General features: G+C 50.4%; 1 protein-coding gene across 2 annotated transcripts in view; it reads right to left on the reverse strand.

Moving 5' to 3' along the window:
- RNF169 (ring finger protein 169) overlaps window positions 1-20,158 on the reverse strand; it is a 34,368-nt gene extending 14,210 nt beyond the window's left edge. For both annotated transcript variants that reach the window (XR_008469518.1, XM_054222506.1), the window contains exons 1-2: window positions 19,780-20,158; window positions 4,787-4,863 (exon numbers count right to left, since the gene is read on the reverse strand). Coding sequence is in view for 1 of the 2 variants with exons in the window: in XM_054222506.1 (XP_054078481.1) it covers window positions 4,787-4,863; window positions 19,780-20,158 (456 nt within the window). In the remaining variant the exon portion in view is untranslated. The remainder of the gene's footprint in view (window positions 1-4,786; window positions 4,864-19,779) is intronic.
- Between the last annotated feature and the right edge of the window lie 6,225 nt (window positions 20,159-26,383).

A 26,383-nucleotide genomic window follows, 5' to 3' on the forward strand; every position in this document is an offset into this window, starting at 1 on the left:
GGTGAACCTGCCCTAAAAGGTGAAGAGATAAAGAAAACAGAGCTCACGATGCACTACATGAAAAGCACATCATGATTTTCAGACTGGGAAGGACCCAAATCCTAATAAATCCGAACCCCCAGAGAGGAGGGAGAGAGAGGCAGGAGGAGAGAAGGTAGAAATCAGGAAAAAAACCCAGTGTTTGGCTGATTGTGGGTGTTCAGCAAATGTTTTCAAAGACTGGCTTGACTTCTCGTTTAGAGTTGTTTTAAGATGTATCTTTAAATTCCTGATCTATTTATAATCTCGAGCAATAACTACAACACGGTGTCTGACTAATACAGATTATGGCCACATGATGCAGACATGGTGAATAGTCTGCTGTACGTTTCATGAACAATATTTCTGCACTTGAAAGAGCCTTTTTTAATTATCTGAAAAACGAGATCACTTCCACCATTTATCACAAAGATGACTTTTTTTTGCCAGCTGAAATACTACCCAACGCTTGTGTCCCCTCTGTGTTTCTCACATGGTAGGAAGCTATATGGAAACCTTCACTTTTTTTGTCTACCTTATAAAATTATACTCAATTCCCAAATCTAAAGCCACAAGGATATGTAACAACATACAGGAATATTTAAGGATTTGGGGCAAACCCATGGGACAGTTAATGTGAGGCACAAGCACAAGCTCTGCCGACAGCGAAAAAAGCAACAACAGGATCCTAATCCTAATTAGCGGGATACAAAAAGGAATTTAGGTCCAGAATTCAGGTTGCAAACAAAAGCAAACTCTAATGATAAAATCTGTACTAATTAAAGGAAATAATTTTAAGTAGCCCAATGTAAATGATCTCCCAGAGAATTTACTTCCAAACGTGGCAATGCTGTGCTGGGATATGAGGACTAGAAACCGAAACAAGCTGGTGTGAAACATCTACGCTGGGAGAATTATCTTATGTTATCGGAGTAGCATCTTTCCAACGCGGGACGCAGGACCGTCAGCTGCCATTAGCGGTGCAGTTATCAGAAAACGCATTTTAACCTGTCTGTAGCCCTTTCGGATACTGGAACTGCAGGAAAAAAAAAACGCCGTGGAAGCAATCGCTGATTTTTTTTTTGCTCAAGAATTGCTCAAGAAATGAGAATTTCAGGAAGATCGTTCTTCATACTAACATTAGTTTCCCAAAGTTTGGTAAACTCACGTTTGGCGTTTTCTTTCCACTCCATAAACTGTGCGGGTTCCTCACTCCCGGAGCCTGCTCCGTCTCCCCGTGCTGCTGGAAAGCTGCATGTCAGCACATGCCTCAGGTAGGAGTTTCCCTCCCGATGGCGTGTGATTACTAGCGCTAAACTGCTTGTGACACAAAGACAGTTTAACAGGAGGAGTTAGGCTTTTAGTCCACAGAAACCATATCCTCCTTTGGAAAAATACAAAATACAAGAGCACCAAGTGCGCTGTGTAAAAGAGGGGGAAAAAAAATATCTCGCTATCCTGCAGGGACGGCAAACACTTCATCTCATTCCGAAAGCCAGTTGAGAAAATTACACTACGAGATTATCCGCTTCAAATAAAAATTCTTCGGTACATAATTATGGTAACCGCTTGGTTTTCAACTGCAAAAGGCTGGGAAGGAGGTCAAGAGCTAGGATTTTCAGAACAACTCACATCTGGGAGAGGTAAAAGCTTTTGAACGCTCCTCTCCCTTCCTGAGGAGGAAATTCAGGACAGGTTATCCCCGTTTCACAGGCAGGGAAGCTGCGATGAAATCTCTGGCCTCGAGACACAGAGGGAAGCCCAGTTATACACAAACTTTCATTCCCAAACCTGAGTTCTCGTCTCCTCCTGCCTAATTCAGAAATTCGGAGACCCCAAGAAACTCTCACTAAGTGGCAACAGTCACAGTTTTGCCTGGATTACGGAAAAAGCGTGAGTGTATCAAAGGCTGCTATTTTGTTGGCAAAATTCCATTGCCTTTTCCTCTTAGCTGATGATTCAGAGAATTTCCCCCCTACCCCAGCTCTTTCAGACGAGATTCATAAAAAGTGAGTTAAGTCGGCAGGGGATAGAAACCTATCTCCCATCTACCAGTGAGCAAAAAAGGGGAAGGCAGGAGGCTGAACAGGAATAAGACAAAAACACGTCCAAAATGCTAGAAACACGTTAAAGCATTTCCTTTTGACTGGTGGGGAAGTGAGAAGTGTTGGCACTGGAGCGCACATGGTACCTTTTTGCTGAAGTCAAGTGGTAGATGCAAAAACCTCTTCAGCTGCAGTCTGACTATGCTTCAGCTGTGCTTACCTGAACTTTATAGATAATATTTAAAGTCGGTGGCGGAGTGATCAAGGTTAACAAGCAGTGACAAAGTACCCACTTTGTCCTGCACAGATGCAATGCTCCTATAGAAGTTTTATAGAATGACGGAATGGTTTGGGTTGGAAGGGACCTGAAAGATCATCCAGTTCCACCCCCCTGCCCTGGGCAGGGACACCTCCCACCAGACCAGCTTGCTCCAAGCCCCGGCCAACCTGGCCTTGAACCCCTCCAGGGATGGGGCAGCCACAGCTTCTCTGGGCAACCTGGGCCAGGGGCTCACCGCCCTCACAGCCAAGAATTTCTGCCCGAGATCTCAGCTCAATCTCCCCTCTTGCAGTGGAAAACCCTTCCCCCTCATCCCATGGCTCCCCTCCCTCATCCAGAGTCCCTCCCCAGCTTTCCTGGAGCCCCTTGAGGGACTGGAAGGGGCTCCAAGGTTTCCGCGGAGCCTTCTCTTCTCCAGGCTGAACCCCCCCAACTCTCTCAGCCTGTCCTCACAGCAGAGGGGCTCCGGCCCTCCCAGCATCTCCGGGGCCTCCTCTGGCCCCGCTCCAACAGCTCCATGTCCTTCTTATGTTGGGTGGTCCAGAGCTGAACACAGTATTCCAGGTGGGGTCTCACCAGAGCGGAGCAGAGTCCCCTCCCTCCCTCACTCTGCTGGCCATGCTTCTCTTGATCCAGCCCAGGATGCGGTTGGCTTTCTGGGCTACCAGCGCACATTGGCGGCTCATGTTATGGACTATGGGAGAGAAGATGGCTTAATCCTTCCAGAAGATCCAGATATCCATCAGTGCGGAGGCACTCGGAACAACCGCAGAGCCAAGATCCTGTCCCCCATGGAACTCAGGTGGTTCCTGCTCCTCTGGACACCCGGGAAATTCTGGCCTTGCAGCTGGATTGAAGACATCAAGCAACAAGTCTGGCAGGATCAATGAGCAGTCGGCTCCAATATCATCACAGAACACCTCCCACTCATTATTATGAAGAGATTTATAAAACCCTAGCAGGGTTTACAGTTAATACCTATAGAAAAAAATGTATTTCTTCTTTAAGCCAAAGACGCCCTGAGTATACTCATCCTGAAGGTTACAGTGAAAAAATATTAAGTTGCCACAATGATGCATGTTTAAGTTACTTAACAAACTAGATTTTTATATGAATAAGATTTCTGGGCACTTAAGTCTTACGCTGCTGCCTAAACTTCTCAACAAAGTGTCTCACCGTTGCTAAAAATGCTTAAAATGTCATAAGAGTTTACGCACAAAGCCATGCCTGCCTACCCAGACGAAGTCACCAGGACCAGGGAAGAGTCTGCATTTCTTCACATCACTTAATGAAAGGTCACAGTCAGCCAAAGTTAAGTTATCCCAATAATCTGTAGCGACAATGTCCGTCAGCGTCACTGCTGATGCCACGCATAGAGAAGCAGGAGAGAAGACCCTTCCACATTTATAACTGTATCCTTTAATGCATTTCCCAGAGGAGTTATTTACCTTAAATATCACCTAAGCAGCATTTCCCCGCTTAGCATCACTCAATGGCTTCCCAGCCATTTCTACGGTTGTTGAGATCTTCAAGTAAAAACCCAAAGGAAAATTCTTCAATGAGGAAAACCCCCCTGTTCCTTTTCCCCCTGCAGGTAAACTAATCCGCGAGAGGTTGGAACCATCTCAAAGCCGAACACCATCGCAGAGATCAAGGCCCCAGGACGGCGCTTAAATCTATTGACAGAGACACCAGGAGCGGGGCAGAGTCCACCTTGTTTTGGCAGGAGAGTGCGCAGGGTCTGGCAAAGGCAGGAGCTACGAGTGACAGCGGGAATGTTTTAGCAACTTACGGGCTAAAACAAGAAGGGTCACAATGGAAATCATTATCTGTTCGCCTACAGCAGTCGCTGCTTCACTGTGATGTTTGTCACCTAAAAAGCAGCCAATTTCGATAAATGACTAGTCACTGGAGGTATTTCAATGACTTAGATTAAGCAAAAAAAATCCCTTTTTAAATGTAGGAAATATTTTCCCAGACTTTAACTCCATATCAACTGAAAAGCTTTTCTTTCCTTCTCAGTTTTTTTGTCTTTAAATGACATTATTTTCTTGCCTAAAAATAGACAGAAAGCTCTAATTTGGAATAAATTCTTTCTGAGAAGGATGTTACTGCAGGAGATGCCGTATGCTGCAAAAGCCTTTCTGGAATTACATCCACAAATACTGACGCTCCAACAAACCCAACAGTCACTCGAGGTCCACCAAGGAAGGTACATTTCCATGTTCTGGAAGGCAGCCTAAGACAGCAAAATCTGGCTTCTACATGCTCCATTACTGCCAACATTTTCCTGAACTGGCTGAACAGCATAAAGGGAATAAATGACCTTTGTTACAGAGCAGGAATAAAAAGCCCTTCAAGTTTTCTTATAGGTAGGATGGCATTCCTGCAGGAAATCCAAGTTATTCTGGAAGAAAAACCGCAATTACACAGAATACCGTACCTTCTTTAGCTGGCTTTCATATTCTTCTCGGAGTTCCCCTGGTTTGCTTAATTTAATGGGTGCTCTGAATATAAAGTCTGGAAAGAGAAGGGGAAAAAAAAATAAAGGAAACACTTTTTAGGGTATGATGACTGGGGTTGTCCATTATTTCCCAAAAAGGGTAAGCTCTCCCGGGACTGCACAAGAGGTTCGGCAGCATTTTTTCAAGCACATATGTTCATATTATGACACTGCTATCAAAGCTCTGTTTAACATACAGAAACATTCGGAGGAGGATGGCCAAGGAATACCATTTTGCACGCCTATAGTTACTTTTGAGACTCTCAAGAGTTCTTGACGAGCAGTTAAGCAATCCGGGGAGCATTAGGAGGATGTAAACACGGAGGTTAAGTAACAGCCCTGAGAATCACAGGGAATCTGAGCGCTAGAAATAAAACCAGGCTTTAAACATCTCCTCCAGCCAAACACCCGAGAAGCACAGGCTGACAGCAGCAGCACACCCCGAATTCACACCCCTGCCCTTCTGCCGTTTAAACAAACATTGAGAACACTCTCTGTTTTCTATAGAAATGGTGTTTTCACTCCTCCACATCCCCTTCACCTTCGCAGGCGTTTGCGGTGCCGTCGTGCCGGTCTGGAGCAAACACAGCTTTTATTCCGCTTGCAAACGCACTCCCCGAGGTGGATATTTCGAAGCCGGGCGGGCTGCTCCGTCCGGCAGGAATTCCCCGTCCTGCTCCCGCTTCCTCCCTTCCCCCTTGGGAATTCAGAAAGCGAAAGCATATTGCCACGGGGTTATAATTTAACCTCCCCAAATATAGTTACTCCCCAAATGACCTGCTTCGTTACGACGGTCTCAAAGCTCCTTCCCGCTTCTGCATGGGGCAAGTTGCGCTGCAGTCGGAGGAGCTTGAATGGAAAAGGGAACAACCAGAATAAAAAATGATCCCTGAACAACCGGAATAAAACGACGACCCCTAAACAACCGTCCCGGCTCAGCCCAAATCCGTGCTCCAGGCAGGGTGCAGCAGAGCTCATCACCCTGACGTGCCACGCTCAGGATGAAACGGGTACGAGCAAGGAGGAAACATCGGTGGTGTTTCCTTTTCCCAGCTCGCTGAAATTAAGGGCTATAAACCGGCAGCTCCACCGCATGTTTTATTTAGGAAGCGTTTTTATTCCTCAAACACACTGGGCCAAAAATTAAAGGTTCACGGCAGGGCAAATAAATCAAATACCCAGCGGCCGACTGCCCTGCTGGGCATCCTCCAGTTCATGGCTGCGGCTGCCTCCTCCCCAGGGACAGGTCACAGCCCTGGTGCTGAGATGTGCCATTTGAAGACTGATTAAATCCTGTTTCCACCTGTCCTGCTTTCCACTGGTTTGCTTTTAATTTCTTAGAGGAAAGCCCCATAACTTCACTCACCAGTGAGTGTGAGTGCAAACTCAGAGCGTCCAGAGAGGGAACGCTGCCAACGCCAGAGCTGAACAAATGACAGAGTATTTAATACTTGCTTTAAAAAGGGGAGGAAAAAAATCTCTTGTAATCAAACCTCAAGCATGCAAACTAGAATTTATTTTTCTTTTTTAAAAAACAAGAGCTGCTATTCCCTCTCACTTGCACGCCTGCGCGAGCTAGGCTTGTTTTTAAAGGAAAACATCCAAAAATGTCCCAACATGTGTGATAAAAATCCCAAGCGGTGGCGACGCTGGGGAGGCCAGGCTGCATTCCTCGCTCCTGCGCCTGCAACCGGCCGGGCTGGAAACCTTCCACCGGCTTCTCAAAATGTTTTTTTTCAATTGTGTCCTTGAACAGTTCCAGTTCTTTGTGAATTTTATCAAGCTGAACTTCCACGGAGATGGTCCCAAGAGCAGCAGCAATCTGTAAGGCACCCGCAGCAACCTTCGATTACTTCTGAATGCCTAAGGCTCATCTCAGACCTTATCTTCGAGGCTAAGGAGGTGTATTTTTTCCCTCCAGGGTAATAAAAGCATACTAGCTAACCCGAGGGAAACGCGCAGCAGTAAAGGCAAGCCGCATCAACTGTTTCATTGCTTACATGGCTTCGGCAGCCCAGAGGAGGTTTATAATAACGGTACGTTTATCTATAAAGTTGGGCTGGTTTAGCTTGTGGTCTAACACCAGGTGGAGGCAATTTTATGTAGAGCATCTTTATGCAACAACTTGTACATTTTATAGATAGGTCAAAAGACAGAGAACCCAAATTTCTCACTGTGTGCAGAAGAGATGAAAACAGAAATGTGTGGACACAGAATCACAGCGTGGCAGGGGTTGGAAGGGACCTCTGGAGATCATCTCATCCAAGCCCCTGCCAGAGCAGGGTCACCCACAGCAGGTGGCACAGGAACACATCCAGGCAGGTTTGGAATATCTCCAGAGATGGAGACTCCACCACCTCTCTGGGCAGCCTGTGCCAGGGCTCTGCCACCCTCACAGGAAAGTTTTTCCTCGTGGTTGCACAGAATTTCCCGTGTTCCAGTTTGTGCCCGTTGCCCCTTGTCCCATCCCTGGGCACCACTGAGAAGAGTCTGGCCCCATCCTCTTGCCCCCCGCCCTTTAGCTCTTGCTGAGCATTGATGAGATCCCCTCTCGGTCTGCTCTTCTCCAGCTGAACAGCCCCAGGGCTCTCAGCCTTTCCTCAGCACAGAGATGCTCCAGCCCCTCCGCATCTCCGTAGCCCTCGGCCGGACTCTCCAGCAGTTCCCTGTCCTTCTGGAACTGGGGAGCCCAGAACTGGACCCAGTGCTCCAGCTGTGGCCTCCCCAGGGCAGGGCAGAGGGGGAGGATGACCTCCCTCCACCTGCCGGCCACACTCTTCTTGATGCCCCCCAGGAGACTATTGGCCTTCTTGGCCACCAGGGCACATGGCTAGCTCATGGGCAACTTGTTGCCCACCAGGACTCCTAGGCCCCTCTCTGCACAACTGTATATCCATGTTTACAACACCCCGTTATACTTTCTGGGGTAGAATGATGCTACACTGTGGATGCTTCTATCAGCACAGAACTGCTGCAGACCAGACTGGTCCTCGCACTGGGGCGCAACTGTGGAGGAAGGCAAGATGATCAGAGCATCACACGTGTTCCTCCAGCACACCTCATGTGCTAATTCTACATGTTCAGGTGCAGGACAAAGCTGTGCAGCTGTTTCAATGTGTGCTACAGCCTAAGAGAACAATGAAATGGGTAAGATGATGGAAGAAAAAGCCTTCATAGAATCATGGAATGGTTTGGGTTGGAAGGGACCTGAAAGATCATCCACTTCCAACCCCCCTGCCCTGGGCAGGGACACCTCCCACCAGACCAGCTTGCTCCAAGCCCTGTCCAGCCTGGCCTTGAACCCCTCCAGGGATGGGGCAGCCACAGCTTCTCTGGGCAACCTGGGCCAGGGGCTCACCGCCCTCACAGCCAAGAATTTCTGCCCGAGATCTCAGCTCAATCTCCCCTCTTGCAGGGGAAAACCCTTCCCCCTCGTCCCATGGCTCCCCTCCCTCATCCAGAGTCCCTCCCCAGCTTTCCTGGAGCCCCTTGAGGGACTGGAAGGGGCTCCAAGGTCTCCGTGGAGCCTTCTCTTCTCCAGGCTGAACCCCCCCAGCTCTCTCAGCCCGTCCTCCCAGCAGAGGGGCTCCAGCCCTCCCAGCATCTCCGGGGCCTCCTCTGGCCCCGCTCCAACAGCTCCATGTCCTTCTTGTGCTTTAATTTGCAAAGCTCCTTGCTTTTCTTCTCCAGCGAGCTGTGGGTCAGCAGAAACGGTTTCCGAGTGGAGACAACTTTGAAGGGCTGTGGGGAAGGCTGGCACTGGGATGCTCCTTCCAAGCACGATGACAGCACCGAAACAGTCGCAGTGGCAGGAGCAAACCTGGCATCCTGCTCTTTTACACTGGCAGACGAGAGTTTCATCCTATTGTGCTCAATCTTGGAAATAACCCAATTGATTTCTGCACTTTTTGAGAGGAAAAAATATTTTCTAATTATTTAACACTGGTTCTCTTTATAAGAGGCATTTGACTTGTAGCCTCAATCCCCTTGAATGACTCCATCCTTCCAACGTTAGCACAGAAGTATGCATTACACACTGCCACCCTTAATCCGCACTCCCGACCAGCAGATTTTATATTTACTGGCAAAAGATTCCGAAACATCCATCTGGTGAATTCAACAACATGGGTTGAATAAAAATAAGTTGAACTCGATTCAGAAACCCTTCGGTTCCCTGCCTGTCGTTCAGAGGCTCCTGGGTTTTGCCAAACCGATGCCATCCGGCAAGTCAAAGCCCTGCCACCCGCGGCAGCGAATCCCCCTCACCCCCAGCTTCCATGGAAACTTGCAGCAGCCTTCGTAGCTTCCCTGTATTCCTGGCAGGGATAATCAAAACCTCGAGGTTTTCACTTTTTTTCCTTTTAACTTCCAGCAGTTACTGAAGATGAGATCTTAATTTTTTCAAAACACAAAACAAGAAGGTAGAAGTTTTCTGACTACGGGGAGGTTATCCAACAAGAATAATTTATCTAGTTCTTTTAAAAGGATGTTAACTAAATTACATGAAGACATGCAATGGCATACTTCATATATATGTTTTATTGGTGGGTTTGTATTGTGGGATACATATATATGTATCCTTGGTGGATTGGGGCGCATTTGAAAACAAGAAATCAAAACTCAGAATATTTTGGCCAGAAATCTGCAACTTTTCATAAGTGGAAGAATCAATAAGGTGGGAGCTGTAGGAAGACTTGCAGCTGTCACATACTGGTAGGACAACATGCGGCATCGCCAGCCCCCTTCTCCTGCTCTGCTGTGGGCATCTGTGGTCCAGCAAACCGGAGACGGGAACTAAGCCAAGCTACGACTGATCTACTGAAAAAAAAACCCACAACCCTCCAGAAAGTTTTGTTTTTTCACCCCAGGGCAGCTCCCATAACCTAACATGCTCCAGACCAGTTCTCATGCAGAGCCAAATGGGACAAAAATAGACTTAATCTAGTTCTGAGCCTGGAGTTCCAGCTGAAGCAGATGATGACACTAAAAAAATGTTAATTTTTTGGTAGATAGCTATTAACACACTGTCATTTCACCCTAAATAGGCTGGTACTAATAATTTCAATAATCTCCCCAAGACAAGTCTTCCCAACGGATTTTCATAGAATCACAGAATGGTTTGGGTTAGAATAGACCTTCAAAGCTCACCTAGCCCAACCCTGCTGTCATGGGCAGGGACATTTAGTGGTGGACTTGGCAGTGTTGGGTTTACGGTTGGACTTGATGATTTTAAAGGTCTTTTGCAACCTAAATGACTCCATGATTCTATGATCTTCAACTAGATCAGGTTGCTCAAAGCCCTGTCCAACCTGGCCTTGAATACATTCAATGATGAGGAATCCACAATTTCTCTAGGTACTCGCTCCAGTGTCTCACTACCCTCCTCGTAAAGAATTTCCTCCTTATGTCCAATCTAAACCTAATCTCTTTCAGTTTCAAAGGTGTTGCCCCTTGTCCTGTCATTGTAGACCTTGGTAAAAATGCTGCTCTAAGGTCTCCCTGGAGCCTTCTCTTCTCCAGGCTGAACAACCTCAGCTCTCACAGCTTGTCTTCACAGCTGAGGGGCTCCAGCCCTTGGGTTACCTTTGTGGCCTCCTCTGGACCCACTCCAAATGATATCCAAATGATAGGATTTATAAAATTTGTGAGTTGTACAGTGGTATAAATAGATGAAAGGCCATCTAAGCTAAAAGGAATGTACCAAGTTCAAGAATACAATAGACTGTAAATGGAAAGACCTTTCCCGGGACGCAGCCGAGGACCAGTCGATGCCTCTGCATGGTGTATTGAGAGCCAGTCTCGGTGAAGATGGGAGTTATTCAAGCCATATTGGGTATAAATCCAAAAGATGTGTTCCTGCTGGTAGCAAACCCTGGGAAGAGGCTTGGAATAAAGGAAGATGGAAGATGGAGAAGGTGTCTGGGGATGTGAGTGGGAAAGAGAGAAGAGGATGCTTTAGAAAGCTGGTAAAAACCCCCTTGGTAAGTTCTGAACTGTTTGTGGTTTCTTTGAGGCTTCCTGGAGCAAAAGGGGTTTTTTTTAAGGTCATGGAGAAGTTGGGGAACGTGAGGGGAAGCAGCTACTTGAAATCTGTAAAACAGCACACTTAGCGAAGTGGGTACTACAACCAATTTTTAGTTCATTAAGGAAGTCTCTAAAAGGTAACAAGCAGATGACAAACCAACTCAGTAAGAAGAACTCACATTAATTCAGTCCAATCTCCTCCTTTGGTGGAATAATTAAGGGATGAGAGAGAAACAAGTAACGATATGAGTTCATCTCCTGGGGGTGAGAGGGTATTTTGCCAGCTGTAGAGACCAAGATATCCACACTTTTTCTTTACGGAGAAAGTTAAGGACTAGCAGGATGTGTTGTGTTAGGGGTCACACAAGTAATTTTGAGCAGCCCATGCAGGAACTGCTCCTACACCGTCCAAAACTTGCTCTGGAAAGAAAGCAAGAAAATATGAGAATAGGAACCACCGCAAAGGAACTCAGAATCCTGCCTTTATGCTTCTGTGGAAAAAGGAGGAGAAGAGCTGGTTGGGGAGGTTGGAGTGTGGTGTGGAGGCATCGGAGGGAAGAAGCTCCAAGAACGAGATGGAGAAGCTGTAAGGAGTGGGACAAGGAGCGATAGCTCTTAACCTTGTGAAGGTAGGTTGAGAAATTTTGCTAGATACGGCTTACTGCCAACACCCTTTGGGCTCACGGAGACCATTTCAGCTCAGGCGTAGCGTTGCACAAACACAAAAGCTCGTGTGCTCTCCTGGAGCTGCCAGGGATGCACGTGCAACCCTGCAGAGCTGCCAGGTTGGGTGCAGCAGGGCTGGTCCCGAGACGGAGCTCAAATTCCAGCAGACGCAGGCTCATTCCATGAAGTTTCCTTGCAAGCCGATCCCCAGCTCACCCTTTAGCTCCCCTATTTTCTGGATGTAGCCCCGTTGTGCAGGATAACCATGTCCCTAGCATCCCGAGTAACAGTACGTCAAAATTATTTTGTCTTCATTTGGAAGCAGATTAAAAAAAAAACATTCTTAGAAGCACAGTGAGAAAAAAAAAAGCTAGTGTAGGTATAACCACTCTTCAGATGGATGCACAACTAGCAGAAAAATTATTTTTCCAAGAGTTAGCGATCCACCGCCATGCCAGGACTGCCTCTCACATTGGCCACTGGGGCTAGCTCTGGGTCTGGTCCTCATCACTCTCTTCATTAACGGCTTGACCAGTAGATTAAAAAGAATTTAAGTATCATGGATGACTGGAGAGAGGACAGTGAGGGAGGAGATGGAGGTGCAAGCTCTTCAACAGTCTCATGGCACAGTTGTTCCTGCCCCCAAAGAGGCAGCCTTGCCTTCTTTCTTTTCCTGGGAAATCTTTTAATTTAATTTAACCCATTTTAAACCCATCCCATCAAACAGCCATACACCACCAGCGCTGCAACAAGGAGGAAAGAAGAGGTGGTGTTGACTTTAACCAGTTTGATGAACTGATTGAATCAGTTCTGCCCCTCTACTCTGCTCTGGTGAGACCCCACCTGGACTACTATGTCCAGCTCTGAGGCCCCCAACATCAGAAAGACATGGAGCTGTTGGAGCGGGGCCAGAGGAGGCCACGGAGAGGCTGCGAGGGTTGGAGCCCCTCTACTATGAAGACAGGCTGAGAGAGTTGGGGGGTTCAGCCTGGAGAAGAGAAGGCTCCGCGGAGACCTTAGAGCAGCTTTCCAGTATCTGAAGGGGGCCTACAAGAAAGCTGGAGAGGGACTTTTTACAAGGGGCTGTGATAGGACAAGGGGTAATGGATTCAGACTGGAAGAGGGGAGATTTAGATTAGATATTAAGAAGAAATTTTTCACTATGGGGGTGGTGAGCCCCTGGCCCAGGTTGCCCAAAGAAGCTGTGGCTGCCCCATCCCTGGAGGTGTTCAAGGCCGGGCTGGATGGGGCTTGGAGCAACCTGGTCTAGTGGGAGGTGTCCCTGCCCAGGGCAGGGGGGTGGAACTGGATGATCTTTATGGTCCCTCCCAACCCAAACCAAACCATTCTATGTGGGAGTAAATCACTGCTTTTCATGTAGCAGGGAAAGGCTTCGTCAGGATTGCCATTTCTAAACTCTTAGCACTGTGGTCTTGAGGCAAAAAAACTGGCGACAGGCAAGAGAACAACAGAAGTGACAGGAAATTAAGGGATCACTAGGAAATGCTCAAGAACTAGACTGGTCTGGTTCAGCGGGGAAAGAGGGAAACCACAGCCAAAAAAAGACTCGGAGGAAGGAGGGGGAAGTCACGTTAGAAGCCTGGCAAAAACACCCCACCCCTCTTATAAAACCATCAGTTATTAATTGTTCTGCATAGCTACCGGGCAGAAGAGAAACAAAAGAAATCAGCTGCGTTTATAACAAAGGAGATTTTGATTAGATATTAGGCAAAATTTTCCAGGCGTGCAGAGGCTGAAACAAAGGTGGCTGTGGGATCCCCTTCTGCCATCTGTGGACGAATGGATGGCTTGGGTGTCTACGAGGAATGGTTTAGGTACGCTCAATCCTACCCGGGCGAAGGGGAGCAGACTTCCCCTGCCCCTTCCAAAAGCAGTCAATTATTTTCTCCCTCCCCACCCACTTTCCTGGTAGGAGTTTAAAGCGCTTGACCAGCTTAACAAGCCCTTTCCTTGGAAAATTGAATTTCTTTTTCCCAGTTCATGAAGGAATGCTTGCCCTTCAGCAATTTTCCAAGCTCCATAAAGGCATCTATAATCTGGGACAGTAATGTCAGGACTGATAGGCAAAAATCTATCGATGCAGGTGAGTATCTGATACTGAAGGTGGGACTTGTGCCTGCTGTCTGAGTGCGCCAAAATCTCATCTGCTTGTCCTTTTTCATGACATCCTTTTCTTTTGTCTTATTCATAGGGTCCTCCATCTTCCTCGGAGAAATGGGAATGTACTTATTTTCTTACAAATCAGGCTGAGCAACTTGCTGCAAACACGATACGTACATCTTTGTTCTTCTTGGCCAACTGAATCCTCAAACACGTACCCGCAGTCTCCAAGCCTCCCATCTGCCGCACTTATCTGCCTTCCAAGACTTCCACCAGGCAACTGGTTTAATATAAGAAACCTTCCTTAGCAAAGTATAACAGCCAGGACTCCATCTTTATCTCAAGATTCAGTTTTACGCCAGCATTGAGGGTGAATTTCCAGATGCTATATGGTACCTAGAGATGCCCACAGAGCAGGCAGAGAGGACGTGGGACTGATGGGCCACTCACACCTTCTGGAGCGGCAACTGGAGACCAGACTGAAGGCAGCGGGGCAGCTCGAAGGGCATCATACCCAGGAGCAGGCAACCAAACCCAGCCCATGCTAAGACACAACACAGGGAGCGAGTACGTGATGTCTCCTCTTACTTCTATCCAGTTTTGTTTGATGAGTGTTGTGACAAGGACTTTGTCTTCATACGTATCCATATAGCACCTAACAGAGAATCCTCAATCTCAGCCAAGGTCTGAGAGCTCCCTAAGTCCACTATTATGTATAAATGACACAGTGAATGACAAAAATCGGGACTTGAAACCATTATTAGTTAGCCAATTTAAGCTGGAAGAATTAAGCTGTGTCAAGTGGAGGCACCTTTCATGGTTTTTAAAGAAAAAATAATACCAAGTAGTTTTCTAAATCAATTTTACAGATTTTAAGTGATTTAATGAAATACTTCAGCTTATTTGGTGTTTGGTAACAGAATCACAGGATGGTTGAGGTTGGCAAAGACCTCCGGAGACCAAACCCCTCTGCTCAATCAGGGTCACCAGCAGCCGTCTGGCCAGGTCCATCTCCAGTTGGGTTTTGACTGTCTCCAAGGATGGAGACTCCAGAACCTCCCTGGGCAACCTGTGCCAGTGCGTGTGTTTCAGGTGGTGTTCAGGAGGTGTTCAAGGCCAGGTTGGATGAGGCTCTGAGCAACCTGATCTAGTGGAAGATGTCCCTGCCCATGTCAGGGGGGTTGGACAAAGTGATCTTTGAAGGTCCCTTCCAAACAATGACCATTCTGTCATTCTAAAGACCAGCCTCAGGAATCCCAAGCCCCTGAGATCAGGGGGAGAGTCTGGAGCCAGGAAGACCCACCCTCGCTGGAGGGAGGATCAGCTTAGGGAACATTTAAACAAACTGGACATACACAAGTCCATGGGACCTAATGGGTTGCACCCACAAGTGCTAAGGGAGCTGGCCAACGTCATTGGGAGGCCATTGTTGATTATCTTTGAAAGGTCATGGCCATTGGGAGAGGTTCTTGAGGCCTGGAAGAAAGCAAATGTCACTTCTCCCTTTAAAAAGGGCAAGGAGGAGGAATGAAAGGCTGGCCATCCCACCTCGATCCCTGGAAAGGTAATGGAGCAACTACTCCTGGCAACCATTTCCAGACACATGAAGGACAAGAAGGTGTTGGGGAGGTAGTCAGCATGGATATATGAAGAGGAAAGCATACTTAACTAATGGAGATGACTGCCTTGGTGGATGAGCAGAGAGCAGTGGATGTTTATCTTCGCCGGTGAAGGGCCATGAAGATCATTGAGTGACTGGAGTATTGACTAACAAGAGCAGGCTGAGAGAGCTGGGACTGTCCAGCCTCAAAAGTGAAGGCTCAGGGGGATCTTACTAATGTGTTCAAATATCTGGTGGAAGACAGTAGAGAAGACAGAGCCAGGCTCTCCTCTGTGATGCCCAGTGACAAGACAAGAGGACATGGGCACAAATTGAAATACAAGAAGTTCCATTTAACATAGGATAACATAGAATCATAGAATTGTTAGGGTTGGATGGGACCTTAAAGATCATCTAGTTCCAACCCCCCTGCCATGGGCAGGGACACCTCCCACTAGATCAGGTTGCTCGGAGCCCCATCCAGCCTGGCCTTAAAAACTTCCAGGGATGGGGCTTCCACCACCTCTCTGGGCAACCTGTTCCAGTCTGAATCAACCTATCTCTAGTTTTAATCCATTCCCTCTAGTCCTACCATTCCCCGACATCCTAAAAAGTCCCTCCCCGGCTTTCTTGTAGGCCCCCTTAAGATACTGGTAGGCCCCTATAAGGTCTCCTCTGAGCCTTCTTTTCTCCAGACTGAACAACACCAACTCTCTCAGTCTGTCCTCATAGGTGACATAGTGCTCCAGCCCTCTGATCATCACACAATCACAGAATGGTAGGAGTTGGAAGGGACCTCTGGAGATCATCTCATCCAAGTCCCTGCCAGAGCAGGGTCACCCACAGCAGGTGGCACAGGAACGCGTCCAGGTGGGTTTGGAATACCTCCAGAGATGGAGACTCCACCACCTCTCTGGGCAGCCTGTGCCAGGGCTCTGCCACCCTCACAGGAAAGTTTTTTCTCGTGGTTGCACAGAATTTCCCGTGTTCCAGTTTGTGCCCGTTGCCCCTTGTCCCATCCCTGGGCACCACTGAGAAGAGTCTGGCCCCATCCTCTTGCCCCCCGCCCTTTAGCTCTTGCTGAGCATTGATGAGATCCCCTCTCGGTCTGCTCTTCTCCAGCTGAACAGCCCCAGGGCTCTCAGCCTTTCCTCAGCAGAGAGATGCTCCAGCCCCTCCGCATCTCCATAGCCCTCGGCCGGACTCTCCAGCAGTTCCCTGTCCTTCTGGAACTGAGGAGCCCAGAACTGGACCCAGTGCTCCAGCTGTGGCCTCCCCAGGGCAGGGCAGAGGGGGAGGATGACCTCCCTCCACCTGCTGGCCACACTCTTCTTGATGCCCCCCAGGAGACCATTGGCCTTCTTGGCCACCAGGGCCCATTGCTGGCTCATGGTCATCCTGTTGCCCACCAGGACTCCCAGGTCTCTCTCTGCAGAGCTGCTTTCCAGCAAGTCAGCCCCAACCTGTCCTGGTGCATGGGGTTATTCCTCCCCAGGTGCAGGACCCTACAAGAAGCCCCTGTTGAACTTCATCAGGTTCCTCTCTGCACAACTCTCCAGCCCGTCCAGGTCTCTCTGGATGGCGGCACAGCCTTCTGGTTGACACTTTTTTATTGTCAGGGTGGCCAAGCACTGACACAGGTTGCCCAGAGAATCTGCAGAGTTGGAGACAGTCAAAACCCAACGGGACATGGTCTTGGGCAACCTGCTCCTGGTGACCCTGCTTTGAGCAGGGGTTTGACTAGGTGGTCTCCAGAGGTCCCTGCCAACCTCGGCCATGCTGTGTTTCTCTGACAAGCCCCACTAACATCAAGATAAAGCACATCCACTGCTCACCCTCTGCACGTTACCGTTTGTAATGGATCAGCTACCTTTGATTTCCACACTATTAGCCCAACTTAAAAATGGCCAGTTACCTTGACAGCTTTTAGCCCAACTCGGCCGTCTGGCGGACAAGCTTGAGCCTAAGCTAGAAATGCCACAGAAACGCCGTTTGAGATTACGGCTGGTTTTAGCTCACCTCATCGGCTGATAACTCAGCTGCTCTGCAGCTCTAAGTGCAACTTCATGGCGGCGAGGTCTATGGTACGAAACGCAATCAGAGTACAAGGGTTAGTCCAGCCCAATTTAGAGTGCCGATGACAAAGCCATATTCAAGGTGTACAAGGTGACACCCAGGTGCAGGTGTCCGTCCGCGTCTGGGGAGCACACCCCACGTTTCTCTGTGCTAAGACCTTCCACAATTCTCTCCAAAACACTTCCAGAGCTTTAAGAAGTTTGGACAGGCAGAAAATGACAATCAACATGACAACCATGTGCCTCGCTGCAAAAATATACATATTTCAGACAATTCAAGCCAAGCAGAGAATTAAAATTAATTTAAAAAAAACCCAAACAGCCAAGGCACTCCGTTAAGTATTCCTGCAGCATGTCTGGATATTCTCATTCCAGCTAGGCTGGACCAAGCTGAGTATATTTAAGTGTGACTGACAGAAGTACCTCGGAGTGGAGACCAACTCAGAGAGTTGCTGTTGTCCCTCCTCCGGCTGGGCTGGCGAGGAGGAACCGCTCCCAGCCGTTTGGCTCAGCTCCCTCCGGACAGCCCCATCTGTTCATTGATTCAGCAAATCCTTCTGCGCTAAGGCTTCCCAGTCCGCTTCGAGCAAAGGTTAGCGGGGTTAGTTCAAACCACCAATTTAAGCCGTTTAAGCTCATCCTGCCAATTTTTCCCGCAGCAAATTAGAGGGTGCTGACACAAGCATGAACCGTGAGACTCGTAACCCGCTCGAAAAGGAACGGTTAGGGCATGGCTGGATGGCTAAAAGGATGTTTATCCGCAGCTTAAAGCCTCGGAGAAGCTCTACAGGGCTCCCACCAGCACTGCGACGTCGGCAAAGCACTTGTGGAGGTGCGGCGTCGGCGGCCAGTCTCCACCGGTGCTGCTGCATCAACCCTCTCCAACCAACACGCACCGCGGCACAAGCAGAAGCGGTCCCAGCACACCGCGAGTTTCGACAGGGCATCTTCTGCAGCACCTCAGCTCCCACCAGGAAAAAGCCACGCCACCAGCTCAAACAAGGATTTATTTTAAAGGAAAGGCAAGGGAAGCATTTTCCAGGAGTTGAGGAAGGCTGGCGGCTTTTGGGACGGGGAGGAAACGCGTGACAAAAAGCCATGAACTTAGAAACGATGGACTTTTTTTTGAATGTCAACAAAGCAGTGGAACTTCCCACAGTGTAAAAGCTTTCCTCTCTCAACGCGACTTTTACCAGCCCTTACGACAGGCAGCACCGCTGGAACCCTTACAAAAATAATAACCGTATTATAAACATAACTGGCCATTCGGCATTTCGGGGCTCAAACCAGACCTGCCCCACGTGGGGTGTTTTCTTAAAAATCATGGATGAGAATGGGGCGAGACGATGCCAGTAGCCCTCTCCCACCCAGCCTTTGCATCTCCCCAGCCCGCCATCTCTGTGGAGGGGGCATTGTCCTGCTGCCCACACCTCCCCCCCGCCCCCACTAGTCCCATCCCTGATGCTGTTGGCGAAGGCAGCCTGAAGGCTGAGCCCGGGCACAACTCAGTGCATGGAGCGGATGCTGAACTGGGCACGGCGAGGTGGGGAAATGTGTCCCCTCCCTGCAAAACCATCATCCCACCACTGCAAAGGAGGGTGGGCTCAGGCCCAGGGGTGGGGGGCTGAGCCAACTCTGTGGAGGGGGGCATCATCCTGCTGCTCCCCCCATTCCCATCCCTGATGCTGTTGGCGAAGGGAGCCCAACGGCTGAGCCCAAGCGCAACTCAGTGCATGGAGCAGATGCTGAACCGGGCATGGGGAGGTCCGGAAACATGTGTCCCCCACCAAACCCACCATCCCACCACTGCAAAGGAGGGTGGGCTCAGCCCTGGGGGTGGGGGGCTGGTCCATCTCTGTGGAGGGTTCCTGACTCTCCCTCCACCACCTCTGTCGAGGGGGGGCACCATCCTGCTGCCCCCTCCATTCCCATCTCTGATGCTGTGGGTGAGGGGACCCCGACGGCTGAGCCCCAGCGCACTCAGTGCATGGAGCAGATGTTGAACTGGCGAGGTGAGGAAACGCGTCGCCCCCCCACAACCCATCATCCCACCACTGCAAAGGAGGGTGGGCTCAGCCCCGGGGGTGGGGGGCTGAACCGTTTCTGTGGAGGGGGGCACGGTCCTGCTGCCCCCCCCCCCCCCCATTCCCATCCCTGATGCTGTCAGTGAGGGGACCCCGACAGCTGGGCCCGGGCGCACTCGGTGCACGGAGCAGATGTTGAACTGGTGAGGTGGGAAAACATGTCCCCCCCCCCGCAACCCGTCTCCCACCGCTGCAAGAGGTGGGGAAGGGGAGTGTGGGGGGGCGGGGTTGAGCCCCCACAAACTCATCGCACCCCCCTCCCCCGTCAGGCCAGGCCGGCCCCGCCCCCTCGGGGCTGAGCCCCCGCAAACTCATCGCACCCCAACCCTGCCCCCCCCCCCCCCCGCCTTCTTCCCGCCGCACCTTGGTCCGGCGGCCGCTGCTCCCCGCCGCCGCCTCCTCCTCCTCCTCCTCCGGCGGCTGTGGTGGCGGCGGGCTCGGCGCGGGCCTGCTGGCGGCGGGCCCAGGTGGAGAGGCGGCTGCGGCAGAGCGGGCAGCAAAGGCCCGGGCCCTGCAGGCAGCGCTGGAAGCAGGCGAGGCAGAACGAGTGGCGGCAGGGCGGCGTCACCGCCTCCGCCAACGCCTGCCGGCATACCGGGCACTCCGCCACCGCCAGCACCACCTCGTCCTCCTCCTCCTCCTCCTCCGCCGCCGCTGCCGACCCGGCCCGCCCCCGCCGTCGCCGCCCCCGCCGCGCCGGTACCGCGGCCCGGCCGCCGGGCCCCGCCGCTGCCGCCGCCATCTTCTCACACACTTTGAAGGGACAGAGCGTTGGGGCGCGCGGCCCCTCCCAATTCCCACATAATTCATGAGGTGGCCACGCCCCTCCTCGCTTCATATTCATGAGTACCGCGGCGCGTCAGTATTCGGGGGCTCACTCCGCATAAGCCACGCCCTCTCACTGAATATTCATGACTCGGGTATATAAGGAGGGGCCGCCTCCCTTTTCCCTCAGTAGGCGGGGGGCCTCAGCCGACGGCGGTGGTTTAGCGGCCGGCGGGTCCACTCACGGAGCCCGGGCCCGGTGTGAGGGGCAGTGGGGCGGGAGGAGCCCTGTCCCTGAAGGAGGCCAGCGTCCCCTCCACCACCCCGAGGAGGGCGTAGGGCATAGTGGCACATCCTTTAGCAAACTGTCTGCCACACGAGGGTAAACCTCCACAGTCGGCTATGGATTGGGGTATCTTTTATTTCAGCCTTGCTGGGTGCTTGGGTGAAGGGCGTAATCTCGGGTTGTTCCTGCTGGCCTGCCTTTCATGGTGCTGCTTCAAATCCCTGTGATTTCTCAGGGGGTTTAAGACCATCCCTCTTGGATGGGGGCTCTCAGCAGCCCTAGAGCCCTCTGGCTGCCTCCAGCCTCCTCCTCCAACAAGATCCAGTGGTGGGCCTTTAAAAGGACACCACAGAATCCCCATGTGCTAACAAGCCTTTTCTATCTTGTTTTTTATTGTTACAGCTTTTCTTCCTTATATCCCCAGGACATGCTCCTTTTTGGACTCCTTGGTGGTTCTTAAGCACAGCTTGACTCCAGACATCAACAGGCCAAGCCAGTGGAGAGCCCCCATTCCGTTCTCCGGCTGGATATGAGTGTCCAGGAGCTCCACAGATGAGACTAGCAAGTTATAAACCAGCAGAGCACAGGGGCCAGTACCACACCAACCCTTTAGTTTAACCCTTTCTAGGTAGTATATGCTTGTAAGCATTCAGCCAGTGTTTTTGCTCGGTGACTGCAGTGCTCAGCCCTACGGCCACGGGGTTTGGAGAAACCCAAATTCCCAGCTCCCCAACCACATCCCAAGACTTCCAGGTCTCCCCTAACCCATCATTTTCTATTGCTGCTTGAAGTAGGGACTGGGAATTAATCTCAAGACTTCCACTTCTGCTAAATAACTTGCTGAGGAGGAGTAAAAGGGGTGGTGGGGTAGGTTCTAATCTTGCCTAATTTGGGATGCGAGCTGCTGGGAGGTGAGGGGCAGGGAAGTTTAGGAAATCGTCATCGAAATGATGTGCTTCCCACAGAGCTCCATTCCTTGTGGATTCTCCAGTGTCTACTAATGTATCCCACTTACTGCAGGGTACTAATTTACATTTCTCCTACCTAGCTCCTCTTTGCACAGAATATTGTGGTGTACAATATCTTTGCGATATCTATCTTTCCGTCAGGCTGGTTGAAAGGTCCGTCTGATTAAGAAGCAATTAGACCTAAAAATCTTACAATACTCCTGTGTGAAGCCTCGCAGCTGCAGGGGCAGCACTGCTGTACAACCATGGCTGTTAGCGTTTGAAGGTGTAGCGATGCAGAGTTGATTATTTTCATTAACAGCATTTAACAAATACTCCTCAGAGGCTTAATGTGAGGAACAGCCGTTTCTGATGGAAGATAGACAGTGTTTGGCCTGCAGCGTTAAGCGATTAGCAAACGAGGAGGAGAGCTTCAATGCTCATGGAGCAGACTGACGGTTTAACAAACAGCTTTTACTGAGAGAGAAAAGCTTTGAACTATTTTCCTCCTGAGAGGTACCGCATCCTATGGGAGAGCCTTGGAGGAAGAGATGCAAAGTCACATTTAATCATTGTGGGGTTTTTTTGGGAGGAAAGGGAGGGTGTGGGAAAGAGGTTGCAAAGCGGAGCTGGCTTAGAGTGGATTCAGAGCAGGGTGGGCAGGGAAAATGAGGCAGCAAACAGGCTTGGAAAAGAAGCAAAGATGGTGAGGCGTGGGCACAAGCAAGGGGTGCTGGCTGCCGGCCGGGGTGAGCTTGGTGCGTGCAGTGAACCCCAGCTCCATCCCCGTGGGGTCATCGGCTGCCTTAGGAGCAGATTCCTGGGGTCTGTTTTGTGGTGGCTTCCCTTTTCCCCTTCCTTCTCCGAGCAGGGCTTGCAGAGGGGACACTCTTCCAGGAGGAAAGACATGAGGAGAGGAGCTGTGGCATCCAGATGCATGTGATTTCCTTAGGAACTAGGGGAACGCAATTCCCTGTTAACTCGCCCCACTAAGCTGACCAGCTAGTTATTAAAGGCAAATACTATGTGGGGTTTCAGATGTGTGTGATATATTACACAAGAGCATGCAGGAATCATGGAAAATTGGCCTGGCATGGTCCCCAAGGGGTTATTTGGTTATCCCCCCCTTCCCTGCAGTGGGATCAGTGCAGTCCAGGTCACTCCTGAGCAAGGCTTGGTCATCCTCTTCCTAAAGACCTCCACTGCTGGCAACCCACCTTCCCCCCAGGCAACTGGCTGAGCTTATCCCTGCCATCAGAAAGCTATTTTTCCATTGTTGGATGTAAATCTTCCGTAATTCTTGTCTTGGTGACCCTGCTGTCTCCATTAACCTCCATCCCTTCCTCCTGACTCAGGCTGGTAACAAAGGAGTCTAGACTAGCAGCTACCTTAGCATCGTTTTGGGTGGAAGGGATCTTTAAGATTATATAGTCCAACCATCAACCTATCACTGCCACATCCACCACTAAGCCGTGTCCCTCAGCACCCCATCTACATGTCTCTTAGATCCCTCCAGGGATGGTGACTCCACCACTTCCCTGGGCAGCCTGGTCCAATGCATGATAACCCTTTCAGTGAAGAACTTTTTCCTAATATCCATCCTAAACCTCCCCTGGCACAACTTGAGGCTGTTTCCTCTTGTCCTATGGCCTGTTCCTTGGGAGAAGAGACCAACCCCCCCCTGGCTACCCCCTCCTTTCAGGGAGTTGCAGAGAGCGAGAAGGTCTCCCCTCAGCCTCCTTTTCTCCAGACTGAACACCCCCAGCTCCCTCAGCTGCTCCTCACAAGACTTGTGCTCCAGACCCCTCACCAGCTCCGGTGCCCTTCTCTGGACACGCTCCAGCACCTCAAGGGCTTTTTTTTGTGGTGAGGGGCCCCACCAGTGCTGAGTGCAGGGGGACAATCGCTTCCCTAGTCCTGCCGGCCACACTGTTCCTGATACAGGATCTGGCCTGATAGAAGGCCAGGATGCTGTTGGCCTTCTTGGCCACCTGGGCACACTGCTGGCTCATATTTGGCTGGCTGTTGACCACCGCTCTCATCTTGATGCAGCTGGGGCTGCAGGATGAAGTCCATATCCCAGGGATGGTGTTACACCCCAACGCATCCCAAGTGAACTGTTAGATCCTTGGCAGAGTTTTTGTCTTGAACAACCGGCTTCATGCTAACCCAGCCCATCCCCAGGCACGATTTTGGGGTTACTGGGACCACAGGTTGTTCTTCAAAAGTAGTTTAGATGCAACCACCGTGTTTGGGAAGGAACAAAGCACTTAATAGTGTGGCTTTAGCCTGAGCAAGGACTATTTAATTTGTTAGCAGCTACAGGCTCCATCTGTGGAGCCATGAATTGCTGTGACGCCTACCACAAACAGCATGGCACCCTGGGAAGGAGTGGGAGGAGGTCGGCGAGGGTTGCTGCAATGGGCACCTTGCTGCCACCGCCTGTGTGCTGTTAAAATCCCATCTGGTGCCTATCTCCCTTTCCAGACACCTAAATTACTTCAAAATCTGGGCTCCTTGTGCTGAGTCTGAGAGGGATATTTGCTTGGAAAGCCCACCAGCACCCCTCCGAGCTGGCCTGGCATGAGTGAGGCAGTGTGCAGGCTCGTGAAGGTTGTTTGGGGTGTTAAATGTGAGGAGTGGGAGATGCAGAGCACCCGTGCAGGCAGGACGCCTGGCCACCTCACCAGCTGTTCTGCTTTCCAGGTCATTGCGTGCACTGGGTCAGGAAGGAGTCTTGTCGCTCTGCTTAAGTAGATCCTCGACCCCTGCTTCAACATTTGTGCAGCACCAAGTACACAGGACACTTGGGAACATCCAATCGTCCTGGGAGGTGAGTTAGCAGGGAAGGAAGAGGAGGAAAAACCATCTAATTGCCCTGAAGCTTCTCCTGGGGTGAGTTTACTCTTTCCTGTGCCAGCTGTGCGGGCTGGGGTTGGGGTGTTAGGACTCACACGGGGAGCAGGAGAGGCTGTTTCTTCTGCCAGACTAGGGAAGAGGGACATGGGACAATCTGGACTTTGTCAGCCACCTGCCACGGGTTTGACTGTTTCCATGCGCTCTAGGAACAAGGGGAAGGTGGGTATAATAGAGATTTAGGGATTTTTTTTTTTCAGGAGATTTGTTCTTTCTTGGTTTCAGGTCACTGTGGCCACCAGATCTCTGTGGTACCTTTCCATCTTTCAGATACCTCCAACAGTTCCTCATGGCTGCCATATAAAATCATAGAATGGTTTAGGTTGGAAGAGACCTAAGGGACCTATAGTTGGAGTTTATTTAACTGCAGCTGAGTAGAGCACTGAGGTTTTGGATCAAGGGTAGCAGAACCTCCAGGGACCTCTGCATTGCTGAGACAGTGCTAGTGGGAGAGACACGCGTTCACACAGGGATGCTCGAAGGCTTCATGAAGCCATCGTGGAGGGGCAGGGCAGAGGGTTTGGCCAGGACATGCACGAGGTATCAGTAAATGCCACCAAACCGTCAGCTCATGTGTGTGTTTTTGGGGCATCTGTTTGGGGAGTTGTTTTTTTTCTTGCCAAGCTGTGTGCTGAGCAAGACAGAGCCCAGAGGAGCCATGCCCTGGGTTTGCACACCCTGCTTTCCAGTGCCTAACGCCCTTAACACCCAGCACCAAATGTGTTTAAGGGAATTTCACCCTGGTCCAAGCAACCGGGGTTGCTGGATTGATTTTTACCCAACCTCCCTGCTGCTTCAGGGCTGTAGGTACAGGAGAGGCCTTTGAGCTCGGAGGCACTCCCCTGGTGTGGTAAGCCATTCGTTAGGTGGGATGTTGGGAGGTGTTTTTTGTCCCTGTGTGGCACGTGGTGTGGATGCCCTGTTGACCATCAGAATGAAACCTCTGCTGCATGGCAGCCTTCGGTCAGAGGGCTGGATACAGCGATCCAGATTGCTCCTATGCTTCGGTCCAAGGTAGCTCTGAGTATGTCATCGCTGACAGATGAATTCAGCCTCTTCTCAAAGATCTCCAGCAGTGGGGACCCTGAAGCCTTCCTAAATTATCGGTCCCAATCTTTTAGTCTCTCACTCTTGTATCTGAATTTCTCTTATTGAAATTTAAGCCAGGGATTTGTCTTGTCTGGGATGCCCACCCCTACCTGCCATCCTGTCCGAACAAGTATTTGTTTCTACTTATCATCTGTATGATAAGTAGAAGACGTCTCAAATGCCAGCGCAGCTCAGAGGACACGTTTCTTCTCGCAGGGCTGCCCCAGACACGGTCCTGCTTTGATGCCCCCCATTGCTGTCCCTCCGCTCTCTGTGCTCTCCAGAGCACAGCAGCTTCCGCCAGGACTCTGCGTCCTACCAGCTTCATCTTCAGGTGTGCAAGAACTTCTTTCTTAGCTCTCAGGGTGACTTTATGCTTGTTTTTTCTATTTCTTCTGGGAAGACCAAAGGAGCGTCGAGTCTGTGTGTGGCTTTATTTTGAAGTCAAACGGAGCTCTCGCCTTTCTGTATATTGCCAGAAATGGAATTAGTTAGTAGTTAGTGCTTGGGCTGGATGTCACCGTGATGGCAACCGTACTCAGGGTTCTGAGAGCATGACTTGGCTTTGCAGGTTTCTACCTTCAGGGGCTTCAATCAGCTTGAAGAACTGATTTTTTTTTGGCGTGTTTAAGCAAGCCGTAGGTTCAGAATTCCCCTCTAGAAGAACTTGGTGCTTCCTTTGGAGGAAGAGCCAGTGCTGAAGATTTATGTCCACGTGGCTCCATCACGTGCTCACCGCACTTCCTTTAAGGCCATCCCTTTCCAGTGGGGTCAGTGGTCACACCAGCACCCCTGGATTATCTGTGTGCAGGGAAAGTGAATTGGAGAAAAGCAGAGGAGGCAGAGTCTCTGCACTGGTTGCTATGGAAATCTCTTGTGCTTCGCTTCTGCCGTTCATCTATTTACTGGGGCACTAAAACAATCTGTCTTTTCACCATATTTTAGAGTCAGGTCCCTCCCTGGT

Source organism: Rissa tridactyla, chromosome 1, assembly GCF_028500815.1.
Source record: "Rissa tridactyla isolate bRisTri1 chromosome 1, bRisTri1.patW.cur.20221130, whole genome shotgun sequence".
NCBI classification, from domain to species: Eukaryota; Metazoa; Chordata; class Aves; order Charadriiformes; family Laridae; genus Rissa; species Rissa tridactyla.